Source organism: Oncorhynchus gorbuscha, linkage group LG07, assembly GCF_021184085.1.
Source record: "Oncorhynchus gorbuscha isolate QuinsamMale2020 ecotype Even-year linkage group LG07, OgorEven_v1.0, whole genome shotgun sequence".
Classification (NCBI taxonomy): domain Eukaryota; kingdom Metazoa; phylum Chordata; class Actinopteri; order Salmoniformes; family Salmonidae; genus Oncorhynchus; species Oncorhynchus gorbuscha.
The window spans coordinates 1,603,576-1,618,328 of NC_060179.1; the positions used below are offsets into that span (position 1 = coordinate 1,603,576).

At 42.7% G+C, this 14,753-nt stretch overlaps 1 protein-coding gene across 2 annotated transcripts in view; it reads right to left on the bottom strand.

The window, feature by feature from the left end:
- Positions 1 to 7,668, bottom strand: part of LOC124039081 (tetratricopeptide repeat protein 21B-like) — a 52,595-nt gene extending 44,927 nt beyond the window's left edge. Inside the window, exons 1-8 of one of the 2 annotated variants that reach the window (XM_046354959.1) lie at positions 7,306 to 7,668; positions 6,925 to 7,054; positions 6,608 to 6,718; positions 6,283 to 6,449; positions 5,948 to 6,070; positions 5,605 to 5,762; positions 3,523 to 3,607; positions 1,133 to 1,231 (exon numbers count right to left, since the gene is read on the bottom strand). In XM_046354959.1, coding sequence (XP_046210915.1) covers positions 1,133 to 1,231; positions 3,523 to 3,607; positions 5,605 to 5,762; positions 5,948 to 6,070; positions 6,283 to 6,449; positions 6,608 to 6,718; positions 6,925 to 7,054; positions 7,306 to 7,332 — 900 coding nt within the window. In that variant the 5' untranslated portion in view covers positions 7,333 to 7,668. The remainder of the gene's footprint in view (positions 1 to 1,132; positions 1,232 to 3,522; positions 3,608 to 5,604; positions 5,763 to 5,947; positions 6,071 to 6,282; positions 6,450 to 6,607; positions 6,719 to 6,924; positions 7,055 to 7,305) is intronic. The other variant, XM_046354960.1, reaches the window with a different exon arrangement.
- Positions 7,669 to 14,753: the final 7,085 nt, after the last annotated feature.

Below are 14,753 nucleotides of genomic sequence, written 5' to 3' on the forward strand. Positions count from 1 at the left end.
GTCAGCCCCAGGTCTTCAGGGCAGCCCCAACCCCCCAGTCAGCCCCAGGTCTTCAGGGCAACCCCCCCCAGGTGTCAGCCCCAGGTCTTCAGGGCTAAACCCCCCAGTCAGCTCCAGGTCTTCAGGGTTAAACCCCCCCAGTCAGCCCCAGGTCTTCAGCCCCAGTTAAACCCCACCAGTCAGCCCCAGGTCTTCAGGGCTAAACCCCCCAGTCAGCCCCAGGTCTTCAGGGTTAAAGTCCCCCTTCAGTCAGCCCCAGGTCTTCAGGGCTAAACCCCCCAGTCAGCCCCAGGTCTTCAGGGCTAAACCCCCCAGTCAGCCCCAGGTCTTCAGGGTTAAACCCCCCAGTCAGCCCCAGGTCTTCAGGGCTAAACCCCCCAGTCAGCCCCAGGTCTTCAGGGTTAAACCCCCAGTCAGCCCCAGGTCTTCAGGGAAACCCCCCCCAGTCAGCCCCAGGTCTTCAAACCCCCCAGTCAGCCCCAGGTCTTCAGGGCTAAACCCCCCCAGTCAGCTCCAGGTCTTCAGGGCAAACCCCCCCAGTCAGCCCCAGGTCTTCAGGGAAACCCACCCCTCAGTCAGCCCCAGGTCTTCAGGGCTAAACCCCCCAGTCAGCCCCAGGTCTTCAGGGCTAAACCCCCCAGTCAGCCCCAGGTCTTCAGGGCTAAACCCCCAGTCAGCCCCAGGTCTTCAGGGCTAAACCCCCCCCAGTCAGCCCCAGGTCTTCAGGGCTAAACCCCCCAGTCAGCCCCAGGTCTTCAGGGCTAAGCCCCAGGTCTTCAGCCCCAGTCAGCTCCAGGTCTTCAGGGCAAAGCCCCCAGTCAGCCCCAGGTCTTCAGGGCTAAACCCCCACAGCCCCAGGTCAGTCAGCCCCCAGGTCTTCAGGGCTAAACCCCCCAGTCAGCCCCAGGTCTTCAGGGCTAAACCCCCCAGTCAGCCCCAGGTCTTCAGGGCAAAGCCCCCAGTCAGCCCCAGGTCTTCAGGGAAACCCACCCCTCAGTCAGCCCCAGGTCTTCAGGGCTAAACCCCCCCAGTCAGCCCCAGGTCTTCAGGTCTAAGCCCCAGATGTTCTGTATGTCTAGTGGCGTCCCTGGTGCATCACATACCACCCCACTAAACTCAGCTAAATACTTACCAGTCTGCTGATGGGCTGGGTGAGACTGACGTGGAGACCGGGAGAGCATGGCTCTGAGACCTCTGCTGCACTAACCAGGGCCTGCAGATGTTCCTTGGCCTACAAACGTAACATAACCATCAGCTCCTAATATTGACATCTGCCAAATGGCAGAATTTAGCATTGGCATATAAGATGTATATTTCACCAGCCACGTTGGCGGTTGGGTCAGGGCTCCAAGGCGATTCACTCACATTTGTGAATAAAAAGTCAAGTATGATCACATGTTTAGTAAAATAAATGCCGCAGTAGCTGTTTTCAAAAAATTTCATAGCTGGTAAATTAAATCGCACAATGTCAAAGAACGACGAATCGTATAGGCTACCCCACCCCGTGCTAAAACTCTGCCTGACTGGGAGCTGAGTACAAGTGAAACACTCCTTTTAAGAAGTGCTGCGCACACGCATAAAACTTGGTCTAATTTACTTGAAAGTGAAACTGAATTGAATCTTTGTCCTTGTTTCTTGGCTAATTCTTGGCTAGGGTGTTTTTTAATGTTTGAGTTTCAACTGCTTGGGAAGAGAAGATCACGCTTCTACTAGACCCAATCACACAGACACAAACATGGCTCGAGTCACACTACCATGGTAATTACCGCCCTGCCCCTCGCTGTTCCCCCCGCGGGACGGTTGCGCTAACGTAGGCTAATGGGATTGAGGTTGTAAGTAACACATTTCGCTAACGTAGGCTAACATAGGCTAATGGGATTGAGGTTGTAAATAACACATTTTGCTAACGTAGGCTAATGGGATTGAGGTTGTAAGTAACACATTTCGCTAACGTAGGCTAATGGGATTGAGGTTGTAAGTAACACATTTCGCTAACGTAGGCTAATGGGATTGAGGTTGTAAGTAACACATTTCGCTAACGCTAATGTTGAGGCTAATGGAATTGAGGTTGTAACACATTTCGTAACACAAAGGGATTGAGGTTGTAAGTAACACATTTCGCTAATGTAGGCTAATGGGATTGAGGTTGTAAGTAACACATTTTGCTAACGTAGGCTAATGGGATTGAGGTTGTAAGTAACACATTTCGCTAACCTAGGCTAATGGGATTGAGGTTGTAAGTAACACATTTCCCAGGACATAGACATATCTTATATGGGCAGAAAGCGTAAATTCTTGTTAATCTAACTGCACTGTCTAATTTACAGTAGCTATTACAGTGAATGAATACCATGATATTGTTTGAAGAGAGTACACAGTTATGAACTTGAAAATGTATTAATAAACCAATTAGGCACATTTGGGCAGTCTTGAGACAACATTTTGAACAGATATGCAATGGTTCATTGGCTCAGTCTAAAACTTTGCACATACACATCCAAAATCTAAATTGCGCCTGGGCTGGAATAATACATTATGGCCTTTCTCTTTCTCTCCATCTAGTGGCCAAATTGTAAATTGCACCTGGGCTGGAATAATACATTATGGCCTTTCTCTTGCATTTCAAAGATGATGGTACAATAAAAAGCATGTTTATTCTTTGAATTCTCTTCTACCAGATCTAATGTGTTTTATTCTCCTACATTCATTTCACATTTCCACACACTTCAAAGTGTTTCCTTTCAAATGGTATCAAGAATTTGCATATCCTTGCTTCAGGTCCTGAGCTGCAGGCAGTTCGATTTGGGTCATTTTAGGTGAACATTTTAAAAAGGGTCGGATCCTTAAGAGGATTTATTAAAGGGACAGGTGAACATTTTTCTCATCTGTGATATTTTGGTTAAAAGGTTCGGGTCACACATTTTTTCATTAAACATAAACTGGGTGGTTCGAGCCCTGAGTGCTGATTGGCTGACAGCCGTGGTATATCAGACAGTATACCACAGGTATGACAAAACATCTATTTTTACTGCTCTAATTACGTTGGTAATCAGTTTATAATAGCAATAAGGCACCTCAAGGGTTTGTGATATATGGCTAATATACCACAGCTAAGGGCTGTGTACAGGCACTCCGCAATGTGTCGTGCATAAGAAGCCGTGGTATATTGGCCATATATCACACCTCCTCAGGCCTTATCGCTTAATTATGCCACATTACTTGTATTGCTTTAGAAACATTACAAAGCAGGCTCATCCGGGTTTCCTTGTGTTTGGTTGGTATAATTTTAGCGGAAGAAAAATAATTTTACTTGTAAATAAATCTGAGTGGCTGGTAGATTTTTAAATGTACCTGCCACAGTGGCTGGTTGGCCAAAAAATAAAATTGTATCTACTGTATTACCAGTCTCGTACAACCACCAGGAAGTGTTGCCAGCTTCCATTCTGTTTGGCTACCGCATTCATCAGTCTGGTTATACGATGCTACTGTACTACAGCATGTAGCACCATATACTGAACTCACCTTGACCAGATCCCCATCCCTCACAATGGTATGGATGGCGAGAACTTGGATAGCGTTCAGATTCTGCCCATCTTGTTGTAAAATCCTGAATAAAATATGCGATACCAGTCAAAAGTTTGGACACACCTACTTATTCCTGGGTGTGTCTTTATATTTTTTACTATTTTCTACATTGTAGAATAATAGTGAAGACATCAAAACTATGAAACAACACATATGGAATCATGTAGTAACCAAAAAAGTGTTAACCTCTTGAAACTAGGGGGCACTATTTTTAGGGGGAAAAATAACGTTCCCAAAGTAAACCGCCTATTTCTCAGGATCAGATGCTAGAATATGCATATAATTGACAGCTTAGGATAGAAAACACTCTAAAGTTTCCAAAACTGTAAAAATATTGTCTGTGAGTATAACAGAACTGATATTGCAGGCAAAATCCTTAGAGAAATCCAATCAGGAAGTGACTCTTATTTTGAAACCACTGTCTTTCTATGCATCACTATTGCTCATTGAAAAGGATATCAACCAGATTCATTTTTCTGTGGCTTCCCTAAGGTGTCTACAGCCTTTAGACATAGTTTCAGGCATTTATTTTGAAGAATGAGTGTAAACGACTACATTGCGTCAGTGGCCAGCTGAGGGCTCTCAGCTGAGGGCTCTCAGCATAAAAGACAGCAGTAGTCATTTTTCCTCTCGCTCCTACTGAAAATCCAATTGTCCTGGTTGATATATTATCGAATAGATATTTGAAAAACACCTTGAGGATTGATTATAAAAAATGTTTGCCATGTTTCTGTCAATATTATTATCGGCGTTGCCGTGACCGCTATTTCCGGTAGATTGCTCAACACAACGTGACCAACAAAAGGAGGTATTTTGGGTATAAAAATAATATTTATGGGACAAAAGGAACATTTGCTGTCTAACTGGGAGTCAGTGAAAACATCCAAAGATCAAAGGTAAACGGTTAATTAGCTTTTCAGATTTTCGTGACCAAGCTTCCTGCTGCTAGCTGGACATAACGCTATGCTAGGCTATCGATAAACTTACACAAACACTTGTCTTGCTTTGGCTGTAAAGCATAATTTCAAAATCTGAGATGATAGGGTGATTAAAAAAATCAAAATATATTTTATATTTGAGATTCTTCAAAGTAACCACCCTTTGCCTTGATGAAAGCTTTGCACACTCCTGGCATTCTCTCAACCAACTTCACCTAGAATGCTTTTCTGAAATTTCCCACATATGATGAGCACTTGTTGGCTGCTTTTCCTTCACTCTGCAGTCCAACTCATCCCAAACCATCCCAATTGGGTTGAGGTTGGGTGATTGTGGAGGCCAGGACATCTGATGCAGCACTCCATCACTCTCCTTCTTGGTCAAATAGCCCTTTACACAGCCTGGAGGTGTGTTGGGTTATTGTCCTACTGAAAAACAACTGATAGTCCCACTAAACCCAAACCAGATGGAATGGTGCATCGCTGCAGAATGCTGAGGTAGCCATGCTGGTTAAGTGTGCTTTGAATTCTAAATAAATCACTGACAGTGTCACCAGCAAAGCACCCCCACACCATCACACCTCCTCCTCCATGCTTCACAGTGGGAACCACACATGCGGAGATCAGCCGTTCAACTACTCTGATTCACACAAAATTCCACAAATTAACAAGGCACATCTGCTAATTGAAATGCATTCCAGGTGACTACCTCATGAAGCTGGTTAAGAGAATGCCTAGAGTGTGAAAAGCTTTCATCTAGGCAAAGGGTGATTACTTTGAAGTATCTCAAAGAAAATATTTGCATTTGTTTAACACTTTTTTGGTTACTATATGATTCCATATTTGTTATTTCATAGTTTATGTCTTCACAATTATTATACAATGTAGAAAATAGAAAAAAGAAAGAAAATCCTGGAAAGAGTAGGTGTTCACACTTTTGACAGGGACTGTATAACAGAGATGTATTCATCACTAAAACAGCGATTCACGGTTGAGTTACAGTATACCAATATAGTATAACTAGAACTACGTATAACAACAGCTAGCCAGTCTCGTAGGGTTAGGGATCAGGAGTCCTAGTTACCTAGCAGCTGTATCCAGGGCCTGCTCCCAGTCCTGTAGAGCCAGGAACAGCTTCATCTTCAGCATCAGACCAGGGAGGAAGTCTGAGTGGGAGGTCACTATCTGATTCACCACCTGCTGGGATCCAGTGAAGTTATGCTGGTTCATAAAGTACTTAGCCTGTGAAACAAGGAATAGAAACCATCAGGTTAAATTAAATTATCAACAAATGTTAGGGAACTTTTCCTTGGACTGCTGTGCCTACAGCCAACCATCACAGCGGTAGCCTCTCAAACAAATACTTTTATAAGAATAGTTTAGAATCAGTGAACCAAAGGGAGAGCTGCTGCTGTGCATTGTGGTACCTTTCCCATCATGCCGAACACATCCCTGGAGTGCTGTCCTCCTCCGTCCAGGTAGCAGATAGCGTTGTTCCTCTGAAACTCATCCTCGGAGTTCATATCCACCCAGCCCTTCAGGATGGACCCCTGGCAACGAGAGGAACAACTAGAGTTTCACCACAATGTCGACTGACCAAAGCACGGTATTACTGTGGAACTACAGAAAATATCATTCATAGATTTGTCATGCACTTTAGTAAACCTGACTGTTCATGTGCTATGTTTGAAATCATACTATATAGCTTCATATGAGCCTAAATAACGGCTGAATAATACTGGTGTCATTCATGGGTACGGACCTCTTTTGAGGACTTGGATATCTTCAGTATCTTGTCAATGTAGTCTTTGGCCTTGTCAACGTGGCCCAACAGCCACAGGAACAGGGCTCCATAGAACAGAGGCTTCTCTCCCGCCGTCTTACGGATATTCCTCACGCGGGTCTCCAGGGCTGCCACAGCCTCGTGATCTGCAGACAAGAGATAAACACACTTTACATAACGCGTAGCCTGATACTCTGCCATTTCATATCAAACAAAAGGATGGGAGGTTGTTTGAGGCTAAGGACAACTAGAAGATTAGCCTATTGGAACAGACCATTAAATCTAGGCCTATCCACCCACTCACCAATCATGTCACTTTGCTTGTGTGCACAGATAAGAGCCATGCTGGAACATATGGCCACAGTCGGCTTGTCCTTCACCTGCTCCAGCTCTCTCATGGCCTCCTGGGTTCGACCTACCATTGAATAATGCATAACGGTAGTGATCAGAATCTGCCATCAACAATGTTGAGTCAATGCACTATTGTAAAGTGACTGTTCCACTGGATGTCATAAGGTGAATGCACCAATTTGTAAGTCGCTCTGGATAAGAGCGTCTGCTAAATGACTTAAATGTAAATGTAAATGTAATACACGAACGAGTCCAAATATACGGTTGTACCTTCCATTAGTATCCCAAAGCCTTTAAAAAACAGCAGAACAGGATCCTTGCTGTACATCTTCAGGTAGTACTCGGCTGTGTGTATGGATCGCCTGTAGAACTTCTCACCCATGAAGTAAATCAGTGACGCCTGAGGATGAGAGTAGACATTAAAGCTTACTTTCAGTAATAGATACAGTATCATTGTAAGAAGCTGTGTTTTACCCCCCTCCAACATAAACCTGTTAGACACAACTAGCTAACGTTGAATATCTAACTAGCCAGACAGTTAACACTAACCAACTGGCAGGCAACTTCATCAAATAAATCATATCCGAGTTTAAAAGTCTAGCTAGCTAACGTTAGCCAATAAACATATTACCTAATAAAAAATTAACTTACTAAACAAACTGGATCTGTGTCAGCCATGTCTTCCTGATAAACTTCTCGACTTAGAGAGTGTGTTGTTGATGTTATTGTCCCTGTTTCCGGTTGCTTTCCGTTCCTCAGTGATGCTAAACCTCTTAGAGAGTCAGAGAGGCTGACGTCGGGCTGTTTCCGGTTGCTTTCCGTTCCTCAGTGATGCTAAACCTCTTAGAGAGTCAGAGAGGCTGACGTCGGGCTGTTTCCGGTTGCTTTCCGTTCCTCAGTGATGCTAAACCTCTTAGAGAGTCAGAGAGGCTGACGTCGGGCTGTTTCCGGTTGCTTTCCGTTCCTCAGTGATGCTAAACCTCTTAGAGAGTCAGAGAGGCTGACGTCGGGCGTTTCCTGTTGCCTAACAACCGACGAAGCAGCCGCTTAAGGCGTGGCTAATCACACACAGAGCTCTGATCTCTGATCCATGCTGTGAAAACAGAACGCCTTGATAGACTTCCACCGAGAAATAGATCAAAACGATCTCAGAATAGTGACAGCTCGTTTTGCAGTGAAACTCACAGGGATCGATACATGGTTCTTCTGTAGTACAAAATGTAACGAATAAACCTGGTGTAATATGTCAATGACCTGTAAGATTCAGAATTGATGTGTTTCTCATTTATCTCCCAATTTTACAGTGTGTACAAGAGCATAAAGAACTAAAGAACTTGATTATAGACTCATTTAACTAAAATTATTTAGAATCAACGCATGGGAAATACTGGGAAATATTGATCTTCCAAGTAAGATCCATCGCCATTACACAGTAATGAACTAAAGAAGCAAAAATGTTTTAAAGATGAGCTTATGAATAAATTGAATGTTCTTTTAGAAAAGGATACCCTTTCAAGCAGAGGATGAAACAGATTTGAATCTTGAATAGAACTAGATCAAATGAACATTGATTTCGCTAAAGGGGCTTTTATTAGATGTAGATGCAAGATGGGTCGACGAGGAGATATCGTTTTGCTCTTAAAAAAAAGAACTATAAGAGAAAATATGTCTTAAACCTTGTAAAGACCTTAACATCATCTCGACCTGTATATTATTTCTATGAACATCTGTACACATCTAATTTAATGGAACTGAATGTGAACCTTTTATAAAACATGTCCTTGGTCATGTTATTACTGATGAGTTCAAGTCCATATGTGAAGAGGAGTTTCTATTGTAGAGATGAACGATGCTCTTATATCTATTAATATCAAGGAGGCTGATGGTTGGACTCTTACAATGATTAATAATCCAAAGGGGTTGGCAACAGAATGGACGTGGACAGGCAAGAGAATGGTCGTGGACAGGCAAGAGAATGGTCGTGGACAGGCAAGAGAATGGTCGTGGACAGGCAAGAGAATGGTCGTGGACAGGCTAGAGAATGGTCGTGGACAGGCTAGAGAATGGTCGTGGACAGGCTAGAGAATGGTCGTGGACAGGCAACAGAATGGTCGTGGACAGGCAAGAGAATGGTCGTGGACAGGCAAGAGCATGGTCGTGGACAGGCAAGAGAATGGTCGGGACAGGCAAGAGAATGGTCGTGGACAGGCTAGAGAATGGTCGTGGACAGGCAAGAGAATGGTCGTGGACAGGCAAGAGAATGGTCGTGGAGAGCATGGTCGTGGACAGGCAAGAGAATGGTCGTGAGGCAAGAGAATGGTCGTGGACAGGCAAGAGAATGGTCGTGGACAGGCTAGAGAATGGTCGTGGACAGGCTAGAGAATGGTCGTGGACAGGCTGGTGGTCGTGGACAGGCTAGAGAATGGTCGTGGACAGGCAAGAGAATGGTCGTGGACAGGCAAGAGAATGGTCGTGGACAGGCAAGAGAATGGTCGTGGACAGGCAAGAGAATGGTCGTGAGAATGGTCGTGGACAGGTAACAGAATGGTCGTGGACAGGCAACAGAATGGTCGTGGACAGGCAAGAGAATGGTCGTGGACAGGTAACAGAATGGTCGTGGACAGGCAACAGAATGGTCGTGGACAGGCAACAGAATGGTCGGACAGGCAAGAGAATGGTCGTGTGGACAGGCAAGAGAATGGTAGTGGACAGGCAAGAGAATGGTCGTGGACAGGCAACAGAATGGTGGACAGGCAACAGAATGGACAGGCAAGAGAATGGTCAGGACAGGCAACAGAATGGTCGTGGAACAGAATGGTCACAGGCAACAGAATGGTCGTGGACAGGCAAGAGAATGGTCGTGGACAGGCAAGAGAATGGTCGTGGACAGGCAACAGAATGGTCGTGGACAGGCAAGAGAATGGTCGTGGACAGGCAACAGAATGGTCGTGGACAGGCAACAGAATGGTCGTGGACAGGCAAGAGAATGGTCGTGAACAGGCAAGAGAATGGTCGTGGACAGGCTAGAGAATGGTCGTGGACAGGCTAGAGAATGGTCGTGGACAGGCAAGAGAATGGTCGTGGACAGGCAAGAGAATGGTCGTGGACAGGCAAGAGAATAGTCGTGGACAGGCAAGGGAATTGTCGTGGACAGGCAAGGGAATGGTCGTGGACAGGCAAGAGAATGGTCATGGTCAGGCTAGAGAATGGTCGTGGACAGGCTAGAAAATGGTTGTGGTCAATCTATGAAGAAGGACCTGGAACAGATGGTCTTTCTATTCTATATTAGAGATTAGAGATGCTCTTAAATCTATGAAGAAGGACCTGGGACAGATGGTATTTCTATTCTATAGTAGAGATTAGAGATGCTCTTAAATTTAATGAAGAAGGGCAAAGCACCTGGGACAGATGGTATTTCTACTCTATAGTAGAGGTTAGAAATGGTCTTAAATCTATGAAGTAGGACCTGGGACAGATGGTCTTTCTGTGGAATTTTATATAGACTTTTGGGAATATTTAAAGGAACCAGTATTCAACATGTTCCAAGAATGCCTAGCTAATGGTGAGATGATTACTACCATAGAGCCAGGGGTAAAGATCCCCTGTTCATAGATAATTAAAGACCTATTGCATTATTAAATACAGATTATAAATGGACAACTTTAGCATATGCTAATAGACTTAAAATGGGTCTAAACCACCTTATTAATGACATCTAAACTGGTTTCATGAAAGGTCACCACACCAGCTGTAACATTGGGTTCGTTTTAGAGTTGACTGCTCATTTAATTGACTCCGTGTCACGTTGGTCCCGACGCCACCGTTTTCTTTTCGTCGCCACCGATCCACGTTTCATTTTCTATTTGTTTTGTCTTTATTGTACACACCTGGTTTCCATTCCATAATTATTGTTCCCTATTTAACCCTCTGGTTCTCCTATGGTTTTTGTGCTTGTTTGGTCATGTTTAGTTCTTTATGTGTGAGCTGGACTATTTTTTCTCCTTCATGGAATATTGTTTTGGTTCTTGAGTCCGTGTCCTGCGCCCGACTCCGCCTTACCTGCATTCACATAGACTCTTGACACTCGAAGGCTATTATTTTATCCCTCTACGTTTGTAAAGCATTTGACACAATAGAACACACATTTCTAATAATAAATAAACATTTCTAATACATTTGTTATGCACTTTTGGTTTCGGGACTAGCTCTTTCTCTGTTATCAATATGTTTTTTCTAAAGATATGAATAGTTATATTATGATTAATCGTAACACATCTAAAATATATAATATTCACCGTAGTATTCGGCAGGTTTAAGGTTTCTTATTCCTTTTAGCTGTAGAATATCTATTAGCATTTTGAACAACCAGGAATTATAAGGTATTTCAATATCAGTTAACAGATGATACAACTCTGCTTCCAAAAGACAAGGATCAAGTTGCTATTGCACTTAATATTATCAAATCATTCTCTCTCATTTATGTATTTATCCTTTATTTAATTAGGTTTCAGCTTCTGGTCTGGAACTTAACTTAAATAAATGTGACATATTGTCCCTGCATAACTCAAATGACCTGTTGAGAATATTCCAGCGAAAGTTAATGTGAAATATTTAGTGGCGAAAAACCATATTGTTCGTTCTCTCAAAGATTAAAGAAAACAAAATCCGTCTTTAATAACTGGCTCCAGCGTGACCTCTATTATTGGAAGGGTTTTATTGTCCAAAGCAGAGCGTCTGTCACATCTTTAATAACTGGCTCCAGTGTAACCTCTCTACCATTGGAAGGGTTTTATTGTCCGAAGCAGAGCGTCTGTCACATCTTTTAATAACTGGCTCCATCGTGACCTCTATTATTGGAAGGGTTTTATTGTCCGAAGCAGAGCGTCTGTCACGTTTGTCTACCTTTAATAACTGGCTCCATCGTGACCTGATCTAACCATTGGAAGGAAATCAAGCAGAGCGTCTGTCCTAGACTTTAATAACTGGCTCAATCAACACTTTCCATTGGAAGGGTTTTATGTGGGAAATCAACAACACTTTCACTTTATCTAAATCAACCCTTTCCCTTTATATGGGAAATCAAACCAGCAAGGAAATCAACAACACTTTCCTAGACTTTATATGGGAAATCAACAACACTTTCCTAGACTTTATATGGGAAATCAACAACACTTTCCTAGACTTTATATGGGAAATCAACAACACTTTCCTAGACTTTATATGGGAAATCAACAACACTTTCCTAGACTTTATATGGGAAATCAACAACACTTTCCTAGACTTTATATGGGAAAAATAAACAACACAAACTTAAGAAGTCTGTAATATCAAACCAAAGAGCTGATGGTGAGCTTGAAGTACTAGAGTTCATTGATATCAACAACACCTTTAAATTAAACTGGATAAAAATATGTTTACCTCTGAATCTTTATGGTACTTCATTCCCTGTCATATTGTTATCAAATTGTGTGGTCTTACATTTTTGTGGAAGTGCAACTGTTCCCTTGCAAAATTACCCATCAAACTTCACTAACAAGCCCTTTTAGCCTGGAAACTATGTTAATGTCCACAACTTCTCCCTCCACAAGGCCCTTCTGTGGAACAACAAAGATATTGTTGTTAAAAACAAGTCTTTATTCTTCCCTAAGTGGTTTGAAAGAAACATTATATTTGTGCTTGATTTATTTGATAAAGAAGGAAATATACTCTCTATTATAGAAAGGTCTTAGAAACATATAACTTACCAATACATTATAAATAATTAAATTCTTCATGGAAAGCATATCTATTACTCAATTTAATTTAATTTTCAAAGCAATACCTTCAGAACTTACTCAATTAATGAAATCTCATTAGTGTTTTGGAGAACATGTCGAGATATATGCACAATTTATGTTAGAAGGTTGCCCCCTGCTGGATCAGAAATGTAATGACAAATTCACAAGAAGATGTGAACTCCTGGAGGGTAATTCGTCTTGAATGTATATATAACTGAAATTGAATGGAAGAAAGCTTGGTTGCTCCCTCACAAATGTTGTATAGCAAATACAGTAAAATAAATTCACTTTAAAATCTTTGACAAAATATACCCTTGCAATAACTTGTTGTCTAAATTCATGGACTTAAAGTATGCCTTTTCTGTGATAAAGAAGGGGAAACTATCATTCACGTGTTTTAGTGTGTGACTGTGAAGTTACTGTGAAGTTAAGTATTTACATTGTTTCATTTCATCAATAAGACCCCTGTATTGATGTATTTAATGAGAGATGTAATAAACTCAGCAAATAAAAGAAACGTCCCATTTTCATGACTCTGTCTTTCAAAGATAATTCATAAAAATCCAAATAACTTCACAGATCTTCAGTGTAAAGGGTTTAAACAATGCTTGTTCAATGAACCATAAACAATTAATGAACATGCACCTGTGGAACGGTCGTTAAGACACTAACAGCTTACAGACGGTAGGTCACAGTTATGAAAACTTAGGACACTAAAGAGGCCTTTCTATTAACTCTGAAAAACACCAAAAGAAAGATGCCCAGGGTCCCTGCTCATCTGCGTGAACGTGCCTTAGGCATGCTGCAAGGAGGCATGAGGACTGCAGATGTGGCCAGGGAAATAAATTGCAACGTCTGTACTGTGAGACGCCTAAGACAGAGCGACAGGGAGACAGGAGGGAGACAGGAGGGACAGTTGATCATCCTCGCAGTGGCAGACCACTGTTAGGTACATCAGTGGCAGACTACTGTTCGTACATCAGTGACAGACTACTGTTCTGTACATCAGTGGCAGACTACTGTTCGGTACATCAGTGACAGACTACTGTTAGGTACATCAGTGACAGACTACTGTTAGGTACATCAGTGGCAGACTACTGTTAGGTACATCAGTGACAGACTACTGTTAGGTACATCAGTGACAGACTACTGTTAGGTACATCAGTGACAGACTACTCAGTGACAGACTACTGTTAGGTACATCAGTGACAGACTACTGTTCTGTACATCAGTGACAGACTACTGTTAGGTACATCAGTGACAGACTACTGTTAGGTACATCAGTGACAGACTACTGTTAGGTACATCAGTGACAGACTACTGTTAGGTACATCAGTGACAGACTACTGTTCAGTACATCAGTGGCAGACTAGACATCAGTGGCAGACTACTGTTAGGTACATCAGTGACAGACTACTGTTAGGTACATCAGTGACAGACTACTGTTAGGTACATCAGTGACAGACTACTGTTAGGTACATCAGTGGCAGACTACTGTTCAGTACATCAGTGGCAGACTACTGTTAGGTACATCAGTGGCAGACTACTGTTAGGTACATCAGTGGCAGACTACTGTTAGGTACATCAGTGACAGACTACTGTTAGGTACATCAGTGACAGACTACTGTTAGGTACATCAGTGACAGACTACTGTTAGGTACATCAGTGGCAGACTACTGTTAGGTACATCAGTGACAGACTACTGTTAGGTACATCAGTGACAGACTACTGTTAGGTACATCAGTGACAGACTACTGTTAGGTACATCAGTGGCAGACTACTGTTAGGTACATCAGTGGCAGACTACTGTTAGGTACATCAGTGACAGACTACTGTTAGGTACATCAGTGACAGACTACTGTTAGGTACATCAGTGACAGACTACTGTTAGGTACATCAGTGGCAGACTACTGTTCAGTACATCAGTGGCAGACTACTGTTAGGTACATCAGTGGCAGACTACTGTTAGGTACATCAGTGGCAGACTACTGTTAGGTACATCAGTGGCAGACTACTGTTAGGTACATCAGTGACAGACTACTGTTAGGTACATCAGTGGCAGACTACTGTTAGGTACATCAGTGGCAGACTACTGTTAGGTACATCAGTGACAGACTACTGTTAGGTACATCAGTGACAGACTACTGTTAGGTACATCAGTGGCAGACTACTGTTAGGTACATCAGTGGCAGACTACTGTTCTGTACATCAGTGGCAGACAACAAAAACACTTTATTTTATTTTCACCTGTGACCCCTGGCCTTTATTTAATTTGAGGTACTTTAACTTTTAAAAGTCAATTCTTGTGATTTTTTTTCCTAC